The sequence below is a fragment of the Phaenicophaeus curvirostris genome, chromosome 1 (assembly GCF_032191515.1).
Source record: "Phaenicophaeus curvirostris isolate KB17595 chromosome 1, BPBGC_Pcur_1.0, whole genome shotgun sequence".
Lineage (NCBI taxonomy): Eukaryota > Metazoa > Chordata > Aves > Cuculiformes > Cuculidae > Phaenicophaeus > Phaenicophaeus curvirostris.
In genome coordinates this window covers 65235588-65258633 of record NC_091392.1, presented here as the reverse complement: position 1 = coordinate 65258633, position 23046 = coordinate 65235588, and the positions used below count along the sequence as shown (strand labels likewise).

General features: G+C 47.2%; 2 protein-coding genes across 2 annotated transcripts in view; one reads left to right on the top strand and one right to left on the bottom strand.

Annotated features, from left to right (window-relative positions):
- Nucleotides 1-2891, top strand: part of NINJ2 (ninjurin 2) — a 51334-nt gene extending 48443 nt beyond the window's left edge. Inside the window, exons 3-4 of the mRNA XM_069860683.1 lie at nucleotides 937-1135; nucleotides 2008-2891. Of these exons, the coding sequence (XP_069716784.1) occupies nucleotides 937-1100 (164 nt within the window). The 3' untranslated portion in view covers nucleotides 1101-1135; nucleotides 2008-2891. The remainder of the gene's footprint in view (nucleotides 1-936; nucleotides 1136-2007) is intronic.
- Nucleotides 2892-4609: 1718 nt separating this feature from the next.
- B4GALNT3 (beta-1,4-N-acetyl-galactosaminyltransferase 3) overlaps nucleotides 4610-23046 on the bottom strand; it is a 70909-nt gene continuing 52472 nt past the window's right edge. The window contains exons 5-20 of the mRNA XM_069860668.1: nucleotides 22493-22583; nucleotides 21556-21656; nucleotides 21130-21197; nucleotides 20567-20645; nucleotides 20065-20131; nucleotides 18154-18297; nucleotides 17657-17766; nucleotides 16656-16756; nucleotides 15298-15374; nucleotides 13693-14701; nucleotides 11836-12134; nucleotides 11288-11441; nucleotides 10478-10550; nucleotides 9865-10018; nucleotides 9542-9668; nucleotides 4610-8738 (exon numbers count right to left, since the gene is read on the bottom strand). Of these exons, the coding sequence (XP_069716769.1) occupies nucleotides 8630-8738; nucleotides 9542-9668; nucleotides 9865-10018; nucleotides 10478-10550; nucleotides 11288-11441; nucleotides 11836-12134; nucleotides 13693-14701; nucleotides 15298-15374; nucleotides 16656-16756; nucleotides 17657-17766; nucleotides 18154-18297; nucleotides 20065-20131; nucleotides 20567-20645; nucleotides 21130-21197; nucleotides 21556-21656; nucleotides 22493-22583 (2763 nt within the window). The 3' untranslated portion in view covers nucleotides 4610-8629. The remainder of the gene's footprint in view (nucleotides 8739-9541; nucleotides 9669-9864; nucleotides 10019-10477; nucleotides 10551-11287; nucleotides 11442-11835; nucleotides 12135-13692; nucleotides 14702-15297; nucleotides 15375-16655; nucleotides 16757-17656; nucleotides 17767-18153; nucleotides 18298-20064; nucleotides 20132-20566; nucleotides 20646-21129; nucleotides 21198-21555; nucleotides 21657-22492; nucleotides 22584-23046) is intronic.

Genomic DNA, 23046 nt, shown 5'->3' with positions numbered 1-23046 from the left:
ACAGTTCTCTTAGTGCCATACAGACATCTGACATAGGATTTGCGATATTCCAGCCTCGAACACATGCCCAGTATTAAAAGTCTGCAGAACGCTGCCTTTTCCTGTATAGCCTACATATTTTTTTTAATGTGGGACAGAGGATTGAAGGCTATGGGAAATCCTGTGACACAGTCCTTCCCCTGTTCTACATTGCACAGCCTTTCCTTGTGGGAGCTGGGGGGGGTGGATTCAGCTGTGCAGCCAGGGAGACAGGAGACCACAAGTGAAGGCAGGGAGCCACAGGGCTGCCGTTTGCTTGTGTTATTGGCCAGACAGTCCCATTAACTGGAATGTTCATAGAATCATAGAATCATGGAATTACCAGGTTGGAAAAGACCCACTGGATCATCGAGTCCAACCATTCCTATCAATCACTCACGTATTAAGGGATCAATGCCCATCAGCTAGGTTTGATCCCATTCATGTACCCAGATACCTCTTCGTCTGGGGGCAAGGAGGGGCTTGATAGCTGTGCCTGCACATAAGCAAGATCTGGGTGTCAAGGAGGAATTGGCCACACAACCCAAGTACAACGTTGCTGACCTTCCCCTGCCACGTCCCAGGGTCATGCAGGAGAGTGTGTGTCACACAGCCCATGCTTGGTAGCACATAGCAGTACTTCAGCTATTTAAGGTCAGTCTGTTGGAGGGCCATGGAATCTCCACGGCAAAACAAAGACATGACATAAAAAAATCCCACATTTTAACTCTGCTCCGTCCTCCTATGTCATCCTAGGGCAAGCTGTGCTGTAAAGTTCCTGGGACTATTCCCTCAGCTCTGTAGCCACAGTGCCCAGGGGCACCATGGACATTTGCCAGGCACGGAAGTCTTGTAGGGGGTGAAGGACTTGGAGTCAAAGCTACAAATCTCCCTTCCTTTTTGCATTGTATCACACAGCTCGTTTGAACCTGAATGACGTTGCAAAGCAACCCCGCCTGAATATACTCAACAACGCTGCCACAGCTCTCATCTTCATCACGGTCATTCTCAACATCTTCATCACAGCCTTTGGGGTGCAGAAGACCGGCCTTTATCCTACCCGGAATTTTCGACCTTATTAAGTCATGGGGCAATGGATCAGGTAAGAAAGGGATGAGTTTCCATTGCTGCCAGCTCCTGGAATGGCTGTTAGTCACAGAAAACAGCACTGCAAGGTGGAAAAGGAGGAGAAAAAGCTGCACAAACAAAAAAAGCCTTTTCCAGAGGCATATTGTTGCCACATGAGCATGTAGAGTCATTGAACAAATTCCCTCAGAGGAGGAGGATTTCTCCATGTTTGGTCTTTAAAGCAAGAACATAAAACTTCCCAATTGCTAGGAGTTACCGGCAGCGAGTGGTTTTCAGAAGGCTGCAGACCTCACAGTAGATACAGACAGAGTTGTGGATGGCAGCTAAATTTGGGAAAGAAAACTAGATATTTTCTGAAAGGTATCCAAAGATGGAAGCGTTATCTGAGCAGATGAAAAAGAAGGTGCTGGTGAGCCAGGGATTAAAGAGCTCTTCACAACAGCCAGTGCAGTTTGGCAGGGACTGAGCTAAGAATCTAACTCATTTTCACAAGAGAATCTTGTGAATAAGAGTCCGATCAAATGTTTGGGCTCTCATGTCCAGTCAATGAGGGAATGACACGTTCTTAGGTCAAAAGTGCTTTACATCATGAAGGAAAGTTCACGGCTCTTGCTAACATGACCTGCAACATGTAAACATAGTTTAAATGCAATATACTGGGGCAAGAGCCAGCAAGAAAGCTCAACAGATAGATGATATGAGGAGGGAGGATGCAAAAGCCAAAAAAAACACTGCTGGCTTGGGATCCAGAAGAGTGCAAGCAGTGAAGAGCAGCACCCTACACTCATAGGGGTGGTTGAGGTGCACCATGACTGCTCTTCTCCGGCCATGCAGCACGGAAGAGCTTGCTGTGACCTTACTGGTGTTTCTTGTTTTCCCTGCAGGATCTGAGCAGTGCAGCTGGTGAGGAAATCTCTCCTCCTCTATGTTTTCACTGACCTCAGTGGAAGCCCATCGATGAATCCAGAGAACTGGGTTAAATTTCCAAAATTGTGTGCATGTCATGGTATACCAGCCCTTTGCCATAATGCTTTTGCAGTTCTGGAGGGGTGAAAACATTGCCTTTCAAAGCTTAGAGCATCCTTTGCTAAAGAAAGCTGCAGGAACAGCAGCAGGTACACAATTTCAAAGCACAGTTCTGTAAATCTCATCTCTTATTAGAGTTGCCTGCTTCACATATTCAGTGTTGGCTCATTTAGTAGAGAAGACGGAACAATTTACTTTGTAGGCTAAATAAACAAGGAAGTCCAGCTTTTTTTGTCTCAGGCACAAGTTGCTGCATTTAAAGCAATGCTCTCTAATAGTTTACCTCCCAAATGTTGAAAGGGATGTCTCACATTATAAAAACAACAAGGTGTCATGGAAGGATAGAGAAGTGTGACTATGTCAATGTAGCTAAAATCAGTTCAAATGTTTTCCTAGTTGTTTAAAAGTAAAACTAAATGCAACACAGTGAAGAAAACAATCAGATCTTTCCAGCACTGGAAAATTAACAATGACAGAAACAGATATTACGGTCTGACATCATTACCAGGGACCTATCAGGAGTGATGTCAGAATAGCCTGACAGTATTTAGTAGAAAACGAAGAAATATTATACATAAGGAGATACTCCAGGCTTATTGCCACAATGATAAATGACATGTACATAGTGCATTACTTTATTAAAAAATCACTATTATAATTTAAGGTCTTATCACTAACATAAATGTTTTAATATATCATTTTTATATTGACAATGCTGGGAATACTCATGTACTAGAACAATTTGTTTCCTTAAAAAGTCCCTTTGAATTAATGATTTTTCAGGTGTTTTTTTTGAAAAAGCAATAATTTTCAATCCTAAATTTTGTAACTCTGTAGTCATGCTAAAAAACTGGTATTTTAACGACCTGCTCTAAGCCTATTTAAATAATGGCATGCTTTTCTGATTATTAAATGATTTTTTCATTGTACAGCAGAATCAGAGTTCAATATGGATTTTTCATTTTGCACACTCTTGCCACTCCTGAGAAAGAAATGTCATAAATTGTCCACATATTGCTCTTCAGGAGGTACTGGGAATGTCTGACACTTACAAAAACAGATATGGGCAGAATCAAATTTCTGCTTATGTCACAGGTGGTGAATTTTTCAGGAGAGTGCATGAATGATCTTGCCCATGCTGGGCAAAGCTACGGGACAGCATCAGGTACCTGCAAATGACAGTGGCTGGCATTTTTTTTGCAGCTGAAGAAAAGTTGCATAGAAAGAGTGAGGTGGAAAAAGCCAGTTATTTATTTACCAGAAATTAATTTAGCAAAGCTGAGCACAGCCTGGTATCTGTTTGGTGAAGCAGGTAGAGACTCATCCTCCACTTTGGCTGGGGTATGACAGGTCTGGAGCGACACTGAGTTTGCTGACACTGACAGCAAAGCAGGGTCACAATTTCTGGGAAGCCTCTGTTACTCTGCTTGACTCTAGAAAAAGGCTTCACTGTAGAAGCAGCAAAACTAGTTCCAGCCAAAGCAAAACCACCAGTTAAGAGGGTTCATCTACTACTGGCCAGCTGGGTTCATCAAAAGGTAAAAAACTATGCATCCCGTGTGCAGATCCCAAATCCCATGACTCACTGCTTCACAGAGCAGGAGGCAAAGCAATTAGCATTGATGACTGAATATAAAGCGAGAGGAAAAAAAAAAAAGGTTCAGTTGGGAAAGAAGCAGCAAAGGGAATTTCATTACCAGATCTTAATTTCAACATCATCATCTGAGAGAGCTGCCAGGTCAGGTATGGCAGTGTACGTGGCCTGCCCAAGCAGAGAGCGCTTCCCGTCACCCAGCCCAGGTGCGCAGAAGACTTGCAAGCGCGCTGGAATGCTTTTCCCCCTTTCACCTTTAACAATCGTTTCTCATTATAATGGCATCAGACTCATTAGTAACCTTGGCTGCCTTTTTCCCTCCCCATGGCTGACTCCCATTCCTGCCAAGCTTTTTAAACAAAAAGGAGGCAGAGTTGAAGCAAAAATGAGCCAAGTTTGAATCTAAATAAGCACTTGCTGTGAAAGAGCTGACCTCCCATTTGTGTAGGCTGTGCCGAGCATCAAGCTCAGCTCTCACCTGTGGTCTTCTCCAGGAATTGTTCCCTGGCTTGCAAGAGGGACCACTTCATTCTCTGCGTTCTTCATAATCATATAACCCTTCTGCTTTGCTGATTGTGTATTTGTCCAATGTTTCTCCCTTGTTTCACATGATAAACCCAGGAAGACAGGAATAAAACTGCTCCATTACCATTCCACTTTCTACAGCCCTAAGGGGGGCTGAAACAGGTCTAGTTCACTGGCTAACCTTGCTCCTTGCATCTCCCACTCATGTTTTGCTACAGAGCACTCACTGGCCATGGGCAAAGTGACCCGTTTCTCTGATATTGACCGTGCCTTCAACTATACAAGGCCAGAGGAGCAGCCTCTGATTCCTAATCCCTGCTGTGTAGCAATGTGAGTAACACACGGACAGAACTGAGCTCTTGTAGGAAGATGATGTATTTATAAAACATGGGGGAGAATCAGTATATCCCCTGGCTCTAAGAGGGACATGGCCCAGGAGTTATTTTGAAGGCACAGAGCCATTTTAAGGCATATAATTCAAAGGTACAATTCAGATTTTTAACACAAGGCATTGGTATCTAAACAACAATCAACTTCAGACATTTATAGGCAATGAGAAGAGGCGAGATGTTCATACCGGGCAAACATTAAAGACAATGACAAAACAAGTCACACTGTAATTTCCACACGATACATTTCTCTCAGAATAAAAGCCAGGCCCTCTTTGCTCCCTTCATTGATCCACAAAACAATCCTCAGATCCACAATTCACAGTCCTGAAGATGGAGCTGGCATTTGTGGGCAGTGACCTTGCTGTGCACCCTGCGCTTTGGGGTCCAGGGTCCCCAGCCACATCCCACCCCAGGGAAGGTCTCTTCTGCAGCGTGACCCATGTCCCCAGCCAGAGAGCTACTAGAGCAGCTTCCTCCTCCCTGCCTGCCTGATGCATGGGAAATCCCATCTAACTGGTTTCCTCCTGCCATCGAGGCAGGATACAGCCAGGATGCATATGAAGGCCAGAAACTCACACCAAACTTCATCACAAACTCAGGCACAGCTTCCTGAAAAGATCCTGGTGACAGAAATGAGATTGACTGTCAGGGGGAGTCAGCTTTCCTGGCTGTGGTAAAGCCAGGTGCCCTCTTGCTCCCTGGGAGCTGTGACCCAGAGCCAAGCCCTCCTTGCAGCAGCAGGGCATGTCCTGCAACTAGTGATGGGGTGAACCACCTGCCCATAAGGAACTGTGCTGACCTGGCTGGCCTCATTCTTTCACTGCACGGCTGTGGGACTTCCTGCTCCTGCTGTGCTCCCTGCTCTCTCCCTCTTCATGACTCTGTTTGGGGAGAAAAACTGCAGGTTGTTGTGGCAGCAGCCTCAGAGCAAAGCCCAGCATGGCACCTGCAAGATTTGCAGCTGACCAGTGAGCCAGGGGGCACATAGTCTCTCCTCCTCCAACAACCCACAGTGGTCTTTGAGCATGCGGGCTGGATAACAACTTTTGTCCCCATGGGCTCTCTCCTTGGAGGATGCCAATTAGTGCCAATTAATATTAATCATGTTTACTACCGCAATGCTTAAATACTGACTAAGAATCTCCACTGTGCTAGCAAGGCAAGAACATTTGTGACGGCGGTTTTGACAGTGGGGATACTGGCCATCAGGAAACTGGACTGAAACCCACTAACCGCCTTACATCTCCACCAAGAGGTCCTCATGACGTAAAAAGTTCTGCTTGCCACTGGCATGGGTTTCAAGGTGTGAAGGAAGGAGCAGAGGTAAGCATGGGGGGTGAAATCCTCAACTTCTGCTGGCAGTGATGGAGTGAGGGCTGCACCCAGTTTCCCAGTCCACTCTTTGCTCACTGTCCTCTCTGGCGAGGAAGAGAGATTCCTTGAATCATTTAAGCCAAGTGAGTTATCTCCTGGAGAAACATAATTCATGTCAGATGCTAACTTTAGGTGCTGCAGACCATGTCTAAGTCAGATGTGAAAGCCCGTGGTACAAGTAACCCTACCTCCCTGTTCATGACATAAAGGCCACCACGAATCCTGTCAGATTTCCATCTGCAACATGGGCATCGTGCCGTCCTCTGCTTGACAGGGCCAAACATCTGGGTCCTGCTGACGCCTCACCACATCCCAGTGCTTGCCCTCCCCACCAGCCTCTCCTCATTCCACAGGAATTGCATGACAGAGCCAGCCTGGACAGGCTACAGAAACGCAGTCCTGGAGCCTGGAGAGCAGCTCACCGGCACACTTGCAAGGCTGTACCTGTGTTTCACTGAAGCACAGGCTCCAACATGCACAGAGAGTATGACTGACACTGCACATTCCAGACAGAAACAGAGCTTATTGCAACACTGCATCACAACGCTCTGGCCCCCTAAACTCCTATAATACATTTAAAAAAAAATAATAGTGTTGACTGTTGCCAGCCTCTTCCCACTCACCCCAACTGCAGGGTTTCATTTTTTAGTCTCCACATGAAGTAGTTTCCCTCAATGAAATGACTGCTCTGGCTTGAGCAGAAGGATAAGGCTGCCTCTTCTGAGATATGCAACGTTTCCACTCTTGCAAAGGCTCTATGGACTCTGACACAGCCATCTCTCATCTGTTTCTCACCATCAATGCACACTGCACAGCAAAACCTTCTGAAATCTGGCTGACTTTTTCTGGCTCCATCAGTCACAAAACCCAGACTGAGGCAAGCAGATGATTTGACAAGATTTTTATCTCACATGCCAAGACTTGCATGTTCAGCTTTCTACTGCAATAGTGGAACTTGGTGAACTTGTCAAGCACCACAGAATTAATAATAAATTAATGCCTATTCTGAATTGGCATCCATTCCATTGGTGTGAAAAGCAAAAAATTCTAGAATCATGTCAGTATTGCTTATATCCTACATCCCTCTGTCACTCACTTTTCAACAGCTCCCCACAGAGCTGGGTGCTATGAACAGCATCCTATGTCATGCTCTCCTCTGAAGCTTGCGACCAGTGGCAACATTTTTAGCATCATGTGGAGACACCAGAGCTTCAGTACAGAGCACTGACTGTGTTGGGATCTCGCGGTTTCTACAGTCTTGTAAAATGGTTATGGGGTAAAAAATCTTGTCCTACATTAACAGGAGTTTTAGGGGCTGAGAACTCCCTGCAGCATCAGGCCAGCTGTGGACAGAGGCTCTTTCCATAGTTCTTGGATCTATGCTGGCATGGGTCTGCCCATCCTTTTATTTATTCAAGCATCTTCTGTCCTCACTGTTCCCTGCACTCAGTGCAAGTGCCAAGGCCCGAGGCCACCTCCTCCATAATGGACCAGAGCTCTCAGGGCTGTTCCAGAGATGAAGCACCAACAACTTTGCCAGTTCTTCAATCAAGAAGCCTGCTCTTTCATAAAAGTCAAACTATGACAAGACATAACAGCAAGGCCATAACTTATTAAATTATCCTTTAGATGCTGCATAAATGTACAGGACTTAGAGAGCAGAATACTCTGTCTTCTCTTTTTCTGACAAAAATCACAATATTCAACTAATATATTGCCACTTCTTCCCTGCTAGGGTTTCCCTGATATCGTTAAGACAAACACACGTCTGTCAGATAAGGCTGCAAAATTCCTCCTGAGATGCTCTTCTGGCTTCTCTGTATTACCCCTCCACTACCCTCAGGCAGTGGATCAATAATTTATGTGGAGCTGTACCAATGACTTTTGCCACCTTGCCCAGTTGCAAGCAAACAGGGCTCTCATAAGGGAAGCGTACTCAGGTCTCCACCCATGGACCATAATTTGCTGAATATGAGCATGTTTTTTTATAAGGACTAAAGTGAAAAGCGCAGAGAAACATCTAAGCACTTGCAGCCTAAAGTGCCTATCAGCTCCTCCACACTCAGATGTCCTTGTGTCAACCAATGGGCACGTGGACACAACATCGTTCAGAGAACTTATTTTGCTCCCCTGTCCAAAAACATGGATACCGGAGAGATGGGGAAGGAGGAGAAATGGGAAGGGTTGTTTTTTTCCTATCTTTTTTTCCTTCAAGTAACGAAAGAGAAACTATTACTGTAAATAAACTATTCTGGGCTTAACTAGGATTTCTGTTTGGTTGGTTTGCACCATGCAAGACTCAACAGGAAACACGGCACCTCTCCCACTGTATCATCCGCCAGACTCCATGGCAGGAAATGCGTGTCCTTCACTTGCCAACATCTCCCTCGCACACCTTCCCAGCAAGAGACGGATCCCACATCTTGGATGCAACAGCTCACAAGAGAAGCCCCTGCCACCCTAGTCTGACTGTCCCTTCCTCCGCTGTGCCATCCCATCAGAAGATTCTGGAGGCAGAGGAAGAATTTGTGTGCTCAGCTGTGTGCCTCAGTAAAGTGCACGTTGAGACGAGATGGTGGACAGTGCTGCCAGGCAGCTTGGGGGTTGAAGGCTAAAGTGTCTTCTGCTGGCGCCGGTTCCACATACCCCGTTTCGAGTGAAACCAGTGGAAAAAGTTTCTCAAGGAGAGACGCTCCACTTCCAGCCCGGCCTGCAAGATCCTGGCAGAAAGGAGAAGGGTAGATTTAGGGAAAACTTGATCACAAAGATATTGAAGAGCTCAGTCCCAGGAGATCTCTTTTAAATTTTACAGCTGTCAAGAGACTGCAATCAATTTGAAGAGTCCAGAATAGCTCAGGGGTATCTCATAACCATAATCAGGCATCTAATGACACTTGCTAAGTATTTACACAACCTCGAGAGCGGAGCTGGTCAGGAGGGAGCTGCACGTGCCAGACTAGGAGAAAAGATAGCTGGCAATGTGAGACTGCTCAGGATGCCACTCTTTTCTGCAGTCACCTAATAGAAAAGATAGGCCCCAAGACCTAGAACTACAAACCCACAGGCATAGGATTTGTACAGCAGAGATCACTCATCATAAACTCAGAAACTGTAACTGTAACTCACGATCTTTAAATGCCTTTCTGAGAGGTGCTCTTCTGGGCAACTGCTTTACATAGTACAGGAAGTCTGAAGTACTCAAAGTGAACACACTGTGCACTGCACTGCTTGAAGAGGACAAAGTCTTCACCATCGCCAGCGTCTGATATGTCTGTGGCCAACCAGCAGTTTGGCTGGAAGGCACCAGGAAACAGCTCCTCTCTTTTCTCAGTGGCTGAAGTAGTGAATTTTAGATTCGCTCATCTGAGGTCAGGACATGCTCAAAGACTCTCCCTCACTGACCAAGCTTATGATGGCATTAGTCACCTCAGTCTCCTCAGATACCAACTGCCTTGGTCATTGGTCTTCCAGGATCTAATGGGTCCCCCTCCTGAGAGCATGAAAGATGACAATGGATATCTACCTGTCCAGGAGCTCCCAGTCTTCTCCTCCCCAGCGGTCCCGAAACTCTTTTGTGTTCATGCCTCCGATCTTGTCCAGGTCAGACTTGTATATTCCCAGGAGACCAAACCCATTCACCTCCCAGTAGCCTGAGGACAGCACAAAAGAGGCACAGGTATGTCAGTGCTTTGAATCACTGATGACTTCAGCAGAGATGCTGGAGTGAGCCTCAAGCTACTTTCAGCACAACATTGACACCAAAGAGTCAACTAAGCACCAAGGCAGAGCCACTCTCCTTTTTCCATTCCATGATGTATGAGGTGAAGAGGCTCCATTTCCTCTTACCGTCAGGCCACTGTGGGGACATGCCGCAGTGTAGCCTCATGACCATGGGTGCAAAGGCCATCTTGCCTTCCACACAGTGCTTCCGGATTGAATCAATCACTCCAGCTGGGAAGTGGATGTGGAGGTCACAGAGGAAAATGATGCTGTGCGGGTCCTGAAACCAAACACATCAGTTGGGAAAAAAAACAGGTTGACTTTAAATAAGTCTCTCTTGAGAGGCATGAAGACAGAGGTATGGGAGCAAATTAAAGGGCCGTTCACTGCTAGATCAGAAACTGAGAACCTAGGGCCTGGCAAAATGACTGGCTGTTGAACAACAGGCATGAAATACTATGACAATGACCCGGCAGAGCCAGCATCGTAAAGCTGTTAATGCTGATCTCCCTCCTGTCTGATAGTTCCAGCAGGTGGGGCAAGAACCGAACGGACCACAGTCTCCTTGTCGTATGGACTGAAACTCTTACTCTAGAGGGACAGAAACACATCTACATTTGATCTGGTCTGCAAGGCTATTTCCTTCCTTAAAAAACAGGATGTTCAGTATGAAAGGAAAGGGGTAGCACCAGATGCATATTATTCACCTTCCTGTCCACCTGAAGTCCCCCAAGCTTACCGTCACCAGGTCTATCCCTGCTTGCAGTCCAGCAGAACGCTCAAAATTCCCCGTCAGCTTCAAGTACCGATAGCTGGGGGTCAGATGGGAAAAAGAAGTTCAGTGTGTGTGCATTGGTGAGCACAGAAAGCATCACAAGTAGCAGATTTGATGTTGCAGAGCTTCCCCTTGCCCCTATGCACCATCCCAAGAAGAAGGAAAGCCTTTGCTCTGCAAGTACACAAGCTCAGTGCTGCTCCAGGTCCCAGCGTGACCTGGGGAGTCTTCTCACTTACTCACCAAGGACAGAGAAAAAGTCTTTTCAGCTTTACTCCAACTCTGTCCTAGGACTAGGCTTATTACTGGGAAACCCTGGCATTTAAAGGAAAGGACCAACCAAGGCAGGTTCAGGTCAGAGCAGAGTAAGCCAGATGGCTATCCTAGCAAGCAGAGGTCTCTTCGTAGATCTCCAAGCTCTCTGTCCTATTTCTCACAGCTTTCTTGTCTTCTCTGTCCTCCCTCTGCCTGTGAGACTTGCTTTCTGTCCTCTCTTGCAAACTTGCACAAAAGCCATGAGAAAAGGGGTGCAACTGTATGGATAAGTGCAACAGGTATTGCCTTACAGTTTTATAACAGAATTGTATGCTCTACACATGAATGTACACTATAACAACAATATATGCATGTATATGTGCAAGGTTTGGATGAATGTCACTTTGGGTTTCCAGCTGCAGGAGACTGCAGCTGTTCAATACACAGAGACTGGTGGATTTGCTCTGTTTGTAGGTGTATGCATGTGAGGAGCTTTTTGTGAGCAAGTCGTATTCTCACCTGTGCAAGGCAGATCTTTTCAGAGCCTTCTCTACATCCATGTCATCACTGCTGTAGTCCGTGATGATGATGTTGAAGTACGGATCCTTAGTGACCTGGAATAGCTCTTCCATGTCAGAGATAAACTGCAGCACCCAGCGTGCCTGGTTTTTCACTGGTTATATTGCAAGAGGGAGAGAATCAAAGCAAAACTGATTTCAAACATGGTGTGGCCTCTCAACAAGCAAGGCTTCTTGCCTCCCCTCAAACTCTGCTAGCCTTGCAGGGATGCTGAAATAGGCCCAGGCTGAAAACCTGGACCAAAAGACTCAGGAATTGGTGTGGGATGTTTCCCAGTGTGTGGCAGGGCTTTTACTTAAGCTTACAACCCACGGGAGTTTGGGCTCTATCATATATATCTGAGGGAGTTTAACTTTGTAAGAACAGAAATTGGAAGTGACCCTAATGAGATGGTTGAGGCTGGCCCAGACCCACTGTTCAGGGCTGCCCTCTTGGCAAGTGGTCACTGTGATGCCCCCTGATGTCCCAGGGAAGCAGGTCCCCCTTACCTGGCACCACGAAGTGAACTACAGCACGGTGGTTCCAGGAGAAGCCCTGGGGCCAGCACAGCTCTGGTTCATTCGCCACAGCCATCAGGTGCCGCCGGTGACCCCATGCCAGGTTCCTCATCTTCCTCTCCTCCTCCTCATCACCACCAATGCCCTGCCAGCCCTGTGCAAACACGTACTCGGAGAAACGGACAAGCCGCTCTCCCTGCTCCAGAAGCTCCAGCTCCAACAGGTAGCGGCTGCCCCGCATGCGGTCCTGGCGTTTCTCCACATTCACAATACGCTGCAGCTGGAACCTCCTGCATGAGATACAGCTGGGGTGGACATGGACCCTGTACACCAGCCCCTCTCCCACTTCCAGCTGGCTCGGCCCATTCAGCTCTGCCAAGCTCCTTCCTGCTGGCTAGCACAAATCTTTTCATCCCCAGCTTCCCCCGGCTTTGCTGCATCGCTTCTCAAGTCCCATGGGAAGGTTTAGCACCTGTTTCCTAAATCCACAAGTATGTGGGATTAGATCTGGGATGGCAGCCAAGGGAAAATAGTTGGCAAGGGAAATGAAATAAAGGTGACACAGAAAATAAAAAATGTGTCTGAATGATCACAGGGCTGGTAATAGTGAGTGTATTCAACACCTCCTACAATGAACTTGGCACAAGGAGTATGTTTGGGCTAGTGAAACTGGCTGATGACAGCTTATCATCCAATAACATGGAGTAGGACTGAGCAATCGTACAGTAAAAACTGGGGTAAGCAGTAGGTTCAGAATGGCCAAAACAGGATGAAATGCCAGGTCATGCCCTTTTGGATCAAAACAAGAGTTTCTGCTGCAGAATGGATGCTCATTAATTAAAACTGCTGAGAAAAGCTTGCTCAGTTACACCGTGACTGTGACTGATGTGACCTTGAGAAAACAATCTCAATCCAAAGGTGAAGGATCAGAGCTAGTTCCAGCAGAGACTGGGAATTAATAACATCCATTCTATAAAACATCCATTCTATAAAACTTCCAGAATACTGGTCACTTATGCACAGGAAAATTAACCCAAACTGAAACCAGCACAGAGAAGGACAGGTAGGAACACCATGGAAATAGAGGGCAACTCAGCAGAAGGGTCAGGACTGGACTGGTTAGCTTACAGAGGCTCAGAGGAGGTACTTCTGTTTGCCAGAATAGCAATCAAAATGGTAACTCTTGAGAAGAAAATGAACCATATCAGGACTACGTAAAAATAGAATACCAGCCAAAACTGATCTCCAGTGGGATGTCAGAGCAGCGAGGAGGTGAAACACCCTCCCAAATCAGTACTAGGATCTAGGTAACTTTAAGGTGGAGGTGCACACATTTGATTACAGTGTAGGGTACTTGGCTGTCTCTGAGGTCAGTGTACAGAACCCCATTATCTGATAGGTCTCTGCTGGTCCTACGTCCTAAGCAATTTACAAGATGAGACGTGGTAGACATCAAACCACAAGTACAACAAGCTCCAGTACTACTGGGTTTCTTAATCTTCAGCTGCTAAAATACTCTTACGTGCTCTCAATACCTACCCTGTGCAAAGAGGAAGCCAGCAAGAGGACAGTGATGCCAGCTGGATGGAAAACCCAAGTGTTTCATGTTTACCGCCACCAACTGTTGGAGGACAATACTCCCCAGATGTGGTTTGGTGTCCATTTCTCAGCCAAAAGAGGTATTCACAGCCCAAGTTTTCACGCTGATTCCTTACCTGAAGTTTTATTTCCTACATCTAGTTTTATCATCTAATTCCCACTAGGTCCTCACATGACAGGTATTCCCTGTGCAGTGTGGCATACCTTAGCTCCAAGATGCTCCCCATTGTTTTTTCCACTATGCCTTACCCTTTACTCCTCTGGTTGAGCTTCTTTAGGAAGACACGTGTGACTTCCAGGGCCTCCCTTTCTCTTAGCAGCAAGTTTCCTGATGTGTTGCATTTCAGGTCGATCCAGTCTGTACGCAGAATATGGAAGTCCAGGTTGCTCGTGCTGAAGGTCTGCTCCCAGTTCACCATTTGGTCGAACACTGGTATATAATCAAAATCCTCCTCATCTCCTTCCTCTGGCTCCCCATCCACCTCTTCTTCTTCCTCTTCTGCTGCCACAGGCCCAGACTTACCCTTCACGGGAGATGCCACCTGCGCCTTTCCTTCACCTATGTCCCCACCGTTGGCCACCTTCTGCTCAGCAATGTAGGACTCCACTTGGTTCAGCCACTCTGACAGCACAGGCCGCTGGCTGGGGCTGGCAGTACTCACAGCCCGTCTGTCGGCTTTGCCAGAGACGGGGTCTCCTCTCCCGGCTGGCACAGTGCCTGCTGGCTGCAGCCCATCCTTAGCAGCACTGAGGTCTCCTCGAGATTTCACCCCTTTGGGAATCATGACCCCTGAGTCCCTGAGGCCACCAGGAGGCTGCTGCTTTTGCGACATGGTCCTAGAAGGAGGGTTCAGCTTTTTGACAGATGCTGTTCCCTGGACGGCCCTGGTGTGTTGCAGAGGGCTCCTGGAGTTGTCTTTAATGCCAGCTTTCAAATGGAGTCTCTTCATTACTGGGTTCCCTTTTGGGCCAGCCTGGCTGAGGCTTTGGTTAGCAGTGGCCAGCATGGCTGATTTGACACCAGACTTCTTTGTCTTCCTCCTCTGTAGCCCCTCTCCTATGTCACCACCTATCACTGAGAGGAGCCGGCGACGCTCCAGGAGAGAATAGTCCTCGTGAACATTATCGCTGCCCACCACCCTGTTAACGGCATTGACTGCTGGCTCAGCTCTCCCTGTGCCAGGGTGCTCGAGGGGGCTGGTACTCTCCAAGTCCTGCTCCGTGTACTGCACGTCTTCCAGGTTACCCTCCTGGGACCCTGCAGGAGTAATCACAGTTAAACCTCTGACATCTTCCCGCTGCCTTCCCCATCCTGACCTGGGCACCAACCCTAACTGGGGCAGCTACTTCTTGCCTCACCTCAACATTGTCTTTCCAGCTCAGAGGAGCAGGGATGCTTTCACCCACACGAGTCTGCTCTTGCTGGTACCAACTTCCTCAGCATCTACTAGCCAGCCTTGCCAAAGCCTGTGGAGGACTCTGGTTTTGCCTTTAGCTATCTGTCTGGTGACAGCTTTGCAAGGCAGGTATAAGCAGAGGCTGCCGCACTGCACATCTTTGGCTTTGTCACTTGAGCCCACATTTTTGCTGGAACTGCACCTCAGCTAAGTTGCAGACCTGAGAGCTTGTTGTCACGTTGTTGCCTGCAGCCCACTGTTCGGTCACCACCCAACTGCCCTTAAGAAAAGTGAAAGTGGCAATAAAAATCTCCTCCCAGACACGGCTGTGTGGCAGGGAAGGGCTGTGACTTTCTCGGTACAGAAAATCAATGGCTTCTTTCAGCTGGTACTAGAAGATCACACACAGAAATGACAGAAAAAAGGATCCTCCAGGCTCTGATTGTAGCGTCCCTACCTGGCTGCTCTGTCTTTTCTCCAGAGCCCAGCCTCTTCTCTGGCCGATCCATTTTCATGTACTTGTAGAATCCAAATCTGGAGAGGAAAAGGCAAGACACAAGTTTGATGAAAGCTACTTTGTCCTCTCCAAATAAATTACAGTCGCTGTTTTAGAGGTGATGGTCTAGTACTCTGACAACATCTACCCAGCACCTCTAGATCATCCTTTCCCAGCAAGTCATAGGCTACCATCATCGCAATCTTTCAGATATTTGCACAATCAGATTTTATTCTCCACTGTCAAAGATGTCAGCTTTCCTTGCTTATCAACCCAGCCTCTAAGACATTTTCTCATATGTGCAGGAGGAAATCCCAACATAAGTACACTGAAACATTTCTTTATTCTCCCTTAAACTGCTCCTTAAAGCTTACTTATGATATAGTGCTCACAAACACAAGTCATCAACACTGCAAAAGCAGTTCAGGCAAGTAATTGCAATGACCTCCCTCTCTTTTCTCTCATACCACCGTCTGTGTGCTGCCCCATCATATGCCTACGCTTCAACCTTTTTAGAGAGATTTTGAGGGCTGTTTCCCTTCATGTGTGCTTGATGCCAAGCAAAATGGGCCCCCAGTTCCCAAATCCTGCCATAATACAAATTCATTGTCTAAGCAATACACCTGGGTAGCACCTTCCAGCCCACGGCAATCACATTCTCCATCCTTTGCTATGAACTCCAGTCCCAGGAGCACCCTCCCAAACCTATGATATGATCTGTCATTCCAGCCTTCATGATAGTCCCATAGGGAGGAAAAAGAGCACAGGGAGGCCACTGTCAGTTATCTCACTGGAAAAGTGAGTCTTTATCCTGCCAAAAAATTCTCCTGAATGGAAAGGAGTGCTTATACAAGGTGTCCACCAGTGGTAAGGATGAACATGTGAGTGGCAGTTCCCTTGCAGGGCCACTGCTGGGATATGGACCTCAGTGAAGTTGAATGACATGCATTTATTGCCCCAGAGAGATGCCTGGCGGTGAGCATGGTTTGCCTTGACAGCCATCAGGAGGCTCCAGCTGCTGGCAGGCAAAGTTTGCTGGAAATGCATTCCCTGATGTAGTGGAACAAACAAGCTCTGACCCACCTTCCGGGTTAGTAGAGCAAGAAAAGCAGCAGCAGTTTCCCCTTGAGACCTAAACATATTTGCACTTAAAGGGAACATAGGTTATTAAAAGAAACTACAAAAGCTTAACTGTTTTGCAAGGCTTAGGGGATCTTTAAGAATTAAGAGAATCCTACTGAAATTAGTATGGAATTCCAATGCAATTCTGGCCTTCAAACTATCTCCTCCCTCCCTGGTAGTAAACAGCAGCATCCTACCTTTCCAAGTAATAAGGGTTTTCCTGATAGAAGCATTTGTTGTCTTTCTCCATGTGGCTCAGGCGGCTGTAATCATTTGGGTAAACAAAGGATAAATGAACCTGGGAAGAAGGGAGGAAAATAAAGTAAAACCCTCATAAATGCCAGATATCAGTCACAAGATGGTGCAGACACAGTTGCAGGGTGACCAGGCCTTTTGAGAGGGAGCAGGGGTTGCCCACTATTTGTCTCTCCAAGGCACCTGGTAGTAGGCTATGAGAATGGAAAACAGAAGGAAGCGTGCTAGGATGTGTGCATAGCTGTGTCTTTTTATTGCTCAGCATCTGTCTTTCCATCTCTGTAACTGTGTATTTAAGTTCTCTAACAGAGCAAGAACTAGCTGGGACAGAGGTGGGCAAGCTCTGCAGAAGAAATACATGGGATCACAGGAGCCCAGAAAGCATATGGGGAGACCTCCAGACAAGGCTGAGGGAGCCAGGGCTGCCCAGAATGCAAATCCCCTCGGGACCACAGGCTTGCAAGGGCATCCAGGGAGGGCAAACAGTGCCCGTGACCTGTCCCCAGCAGATCTCAAAGTCTGCCCTACTACACAGGCTATTAAACCCTGCTATGCTGCATGCTCCACAAATGTGAGCTCCTCCTCAAAACCAGTTTTAAGCTTGTCAGGGGCTTTAGTAGTCCACACAGACTACAGCTCATTCCTGCACTATTGTGCAGCTTCATGTGAAGGCAAGCTCAGCAGTCTGGTTTGAGGTCCAAGGAGCTCTGTAAGCACACGCACCCCCTTGTGATCTGTGAGCCTGTGAGCAGTGTGTAGCACCCATCTCCTTTCTCTTGGTGTTGCCCTCTAGCATGTACGGGGATGCTCAGACCTGAACAGCAGATGGTCAAAGCTAGCCAGGAGCTTCAGATTGCTGGAGAGGCCCCCGTGGTTAATGGGGTCTCCCTCCTTCCTCCTTGCCTTCCCCTGGTCAAGTACCTGCTCAAGGATAAAAACTTACAAACTGGAGTCCCTGATAGCGCTGCAGAGGAAATCCATTCACCAGGTAGCTGGGCTTGTACGGGCAGTCTGGCAAGGCTCGGCGCACATGAGACTTGCTGAGCAGAGGCACTGAGAAGAAGAAACATGTAGGCCAGTGTTGCTGGAGGAGCCCGAATGCACCAGCTTAGTCACTTCCATGCCTGGTTTCTATTTTATCATGTGAAATACTTCACATACATAACACAAACTATCCTGCACAGCTCTATGGCACTTACAACAAAACATTATGCCTGGGAATGTCGTGTGAGCTGGATGCCAAGAAAGAGAAGCTGGGTTAGTCTGTGCTTTGCCTACTACAGTGATTGATATTGTATTTGGTCTCTCTCTTCTGCACCGAGGAGAAAAAAGCGTGGCCTTTGATAACCGTGGCCGTTGGAAGACAATCTTTCTCAGCTGTGCTACTGTGCATGCTGTGACAGGCTGCAGCTACCTCCTCAACTGCTTTGCAAGTCTTACCTTTGTAAAGAGTGTCCCGAGGGTCAGGCTTCAACATGTCAGCTGGGTGTGCCTGGCTGCCTGCGCTGTCAGCAGGACGGCTCTTGTGACTGGCCAATGTCTGCGGGATATGCCCAACCTCATCCATCTTTAAAAGCGTCTCATCTAAAAACCAGAGAGAGAATGGAAAGGGGAGGAGGGGCTAATTTGTCCCTTGTCCCCAAGAGAGCCCTTCCCCAGTGTCAGCCCTTTCTAAATGGAACTGCATTCATGGCACTAATGCTGTCTCTGGCATAGCAAAGGCTAAACGGTGCTGCTCAGAAGCTTCACTGCAAAGACACTGTAGAAAGGAAAGGTTTTGACTCAGAAAGCTGTGGGGTAGAAACGCAGATATCACTGAAAATGAACAAACAGTTACGAGTAACGGAGGAAAATTACCTCCTGCCCTGGACATACTAGCAATAATGTGCTGAGAAGGCCCATGCTGGCAGGAACTACTGAACAATTCTGAATTATTAGTATTACATTTGCTTTAAAAGGAGATAGAAAAGATGAAGGGGAAGAGAAACCTGAGGAGCAGAGCTTTCTCCTGTGCTGGAAAAGGATCAGGATCCTGGGGTGAGGCCTTTAGTAGCCAAGGTGGATAGTGCTCCAGCAAGGAAATGGAAAACCACAGTAAGCGAGGAGCAACGGGAAGCTTAAACTGAAGACTGGGTACTTGTTGCATTTTTTCTTGAGTGTTGCTTCCAGAGGTCTTCATGTCTCCAGGGATTTTACTCAGAGATGAACACAACCAAGTCAATATCCAGGAGGGAAAAACAACATGCTGCCAAGAGCATTGGAGCTACTGTTAACAACCTTTGGTTACTCAACAATGTGGGAACCCAGAAGGTATGGGAGGATATGTGATCCAGTCAAAGGCTGATATGGAAGAGGGAAACACTGTATGGGCAGAAGGTGTCAGATAAAGATGAGACTGCAGCACTGTGCCCAGCCACAAAGGGATATTCTGGACTGTGAGTACTTCCCATAACAAGGAATGAACAATAAGAAAAGAGCAGAAGGAAAAAGGAAGAGGACAGAAAACTGAACTGAAAACCTAGTCCTGGCCAAATGGCAAGTTTCAGAAAATACAACAGTAGGTTGAATTCCAAAACACAGCAGACAGATGTCTTGATTATATCAGGGAGTCTTCCATGGGCAAAGTGTTGGCATGGAAAAAGCCCCAGAGATACTGGAAGGCAACAGTGGTAGGTACGGAAAGGGAGAATGCTGGCAGAGGAAAGCAATGCTGACAAAGCTACAGAAGAGTAAACAGCACTAAGGAGCCCTTTAACTGATAAAGGAATCACTTGACGTGCTAAGAGGGTTTACAAAACAGGAGAGACAGGGATGATTTGATTGCTGCAATCCAGCAGCAACTTGAGGAGACCTGAGGCTGAAAGCAGCATCCCCCAGTATCATTAGCATATCCCATTGTGTCCAGCATCCAGAGTGAAATATCCTGTAAGTGCTCCAGTGGTGCCTTCCATTTGGTTGTGTCCAGCTGCCAGCACACCCCAAACAGCTCCCACGTAATGGGCTCTACATTCCCTCTAGCTCTCTGCACAGCGTGTGGGCAACCTCCATTCTGTGCTACTCTCACACCTGGAAAAGTCTTCCTCACCCTTGCAGGCCCTCTTCTCCATCCCTCCTCACTGCCTCTAGATTTCCTTGAAATAACGCTTCAATCCTACCTCCAGTTCTTGTATATTTAATAATGAGTCACACTCTAGCCCAGAGGTCTCTCTCCTGACCTGTCTCCAATTCTTTCTTGTAATGATCTGTATGCATGGTATTTGCCCAGCTAGACTATGATTCACGATGAAACACCTATGACAGGTGTTGGAAGAATGGGGAGGTGCTCAGGAAACTTGTAGTGAAGATACTTACTAGCAAAAAGGGAGAGGTATTGCGAGTCAATGACTTTGAACCTTGCTTCTGGGTCATTCAATCTCCACTACAACAGAAAAACACATTAAAATTAAGTGCTTATGGAGTTAACCAAGTCCGAACAAAAGGATCAGATACAAGATGTTTTTGTCACCAGAAGGTCTCACAGTTTCCTCTTTCTCCTTACTATGACTGAGTCTAACTAGAAGTAAAAGACTGGGAACAAGCTGAGGTCTCCCAGGACACATCCAGAGCAGAAAAGGACAAAGAGCTGTAATGCAGATCAGAGAGGGCAGAACTTGCTCTCCAAGCAAGCAGAGGGAAGAGTCCTGACATGTGGCTAGGACTTTCCCACACAGAATTAGGTAAAAGCTCTGGAAGGGATTAGATAAATCTCATGCAAAAAGGAGCTGAGTCCCAGGAGTGGAGGGAAATTGTTACAGATGTCACTCCCAAGCTCTATGGGGGCACATATGCAGCATGGCCACTTGAGCAGACTCACTGCCACTTCCACGTGGTCTGTTCCTCTGTCATCCTGCTTGTGCAGCACCTCAAAATAGTACCTGCCTGCAGCTGACAACCTGTGAAGAAAAATGTGTCAGTCACCAAGAGCATTAAGGAACGTTTCTTAGTTTGTCAGCAGACAATGAGTGGACAGCAACCACACCCATGAAACAACCCAATTCTCAGGGCAAGTAGGGTTACGATGCCAAGAAAATCCAGATGCTGACCCTTCTCAGTCAGTCTTGTCTCCTGGGGTTTGGCCCCTGAAAAATCTGGCTTGTTCCAAGGCAGGAGGCTCAGGATACCGTTCATATAGAGGAGTCTGGATTTGTCAGTGGCTGCTTACTCCAGGGAAGAAAAAATCAGTATTGCATTCATATTAAAGTATATCAGCAAAGTAACTGGCACAAGTGTGGATGTGTCATTTCAGCTTTGGCCACACCTCAGAGTATCCCTTTCTCTACGTTGCTAAATTCTTTAGAACATGCCTGTATTCCTTTTCCTTGTGATTTCCTGGCCATGTGCAGAGGTGACTGGGAGCAAGTGGTTCTGCTCACTCACCTCACCATCTTTGACTGCTGGCTGTGAAATTTCCCAAACTCCCCTGGTGCAGTCCACTCCTTCCCTGTCTGTGAAGAGACAGAAAATGCACTAGTTAAGATTTGTTTCCTCCCTGGTTAGTGTGCTGGGGGTTATGAAGAGGGAAAATTGAGCTACTCCTCCCAGTAAGTTGTCTGTGAGATCCACAATCTGTGGACAGATTTAAGTTCCTTAAACATGAATGTGGGGCTCACAACAGCACTGCCAATATGTAACTGGCTTAAGGTATGTCCTGTCAGACCCATCTGGCATCTGTGGGGGTGTTGACTGTAGTTGGGCAGGGAAAGGAACTTGGGTAGTCCAAGGAAGTATGTAAGACAGGAACGTCTCCATCCCCATGGAAACATTTAAGCCTTGATGGAAGAAGCCACACTGCATGTACTGTACCTTGCCTACACTGGCCAGCAGCTGGAGACCAGAGGTTTTCTCATCTGAACTCAGCCAGAACTCAGCATTGTCATCTGCAGCAATGGCAAACTGAAACTCCCCTGTTGAGAGATGGAGGGAGTAAGCAGGGCTTGTGCATAGAAAGGATTCTGTTCCTCTAAAATGCTATCTTCACTTTTCTTCCTGGGAAGACCATACCTTCCCTTTTGTTATTATTACACGCAACCCTTTGAACCTCTCTGAATTCTCTGCTGTGTTTGAAAACAAAACTTGACAGATGCAATTGTTTCACTATGCATTCTGCACTGGCATTACCTGACATCTCATTTGGAAAGCTAAGAAGGCCATGTGAAGTCTCCCTGCCTCCCCCTTTGTTTCCACAGCAGATTTTTGTGTGAGAAGTTGTGTTTGGATGAAGGAACATGCACATGAAGTCATGAAGAGAGGCAGAGGGGCTTGAGTCTCACTGTTCTGGCCAGGGTTGAGAGGACCAGGAGACGTGGTTGAGTGCTAGCAGGCTGCTCCAGGCAGAAGCACACAGCTGGGCGATACAGATGTCAGCTGCTGTCAGATAGTATTCACGTACCCGGGGAGCAGCAGAAACATAAATGATGTCATGTAGAGTCTTTTGCTGGCAAGGGAGGGAGGAAAAGCTCAGGGATTGCTCGTGTTCACGCACACACCATGGGGCTGTACATCCACAACAGCATTGTTTTTTATCTAGAACTTCCCATCTGTTTTCCTCTGTGCTTTTCCTTTCCACCCTACAGAGGAGGCAGATGTGTTTCACCCATGCCAAGGCCACGGCCGGTCACAGACAGCTGGGCATGCATTGTGCTTGCAGGGGTGAAGGCACCAGTGGTTCCGTACCAGGAGGAGAGACAGGGGCAGGGGAGAAGAGACGCGAGTGGCGGCACAGCAGCTTTACAGCCCTCACCATCAGTGAAAGGATGCAGGTAGCCAAATATCCGAAGACCATAGTTGGTCCATTTTGGGGACACAGCCAGCTTCTTCAGTGTAGTTCGTGTCTGAAGTGGAAGAGGAAAATAATAATAATAATAATAATAATAATAATAATAATAATAATAATAAGAAGAAGAAGAAGAAGAAGAAGAAGAAGAAGAAGAAGAAGATGTGACAGGAACAAAGACAGACACAAAAACCCTGGGACAGGTGGGCAGAGGAAAGTATGAGGTTTGCTCTGGGATGAGGAAGGGGCACAGTGTGTGATGGAGGCGGTGGGAAAGAGCAGGCCAGGCGAGAGACAAACTGGAGAGAACAGCTGCACGGGAGATGCCAGTCAGATGGTGGGGACAGGACACGGCATTTGCTAGCCACTTGGAGGGAGGACATCAAATACAGCAGGGCTCTTTCTCCCTGTGTCTGAGGCCTGGCAGGCCTGCATGGGTAAAATGGGACGCCCCTGTGCAGCAGAAGAGCTGCCATGGTTGAACCTTTGTGAAAGCTTCCTGCTCCCTCAACAGGAGGACA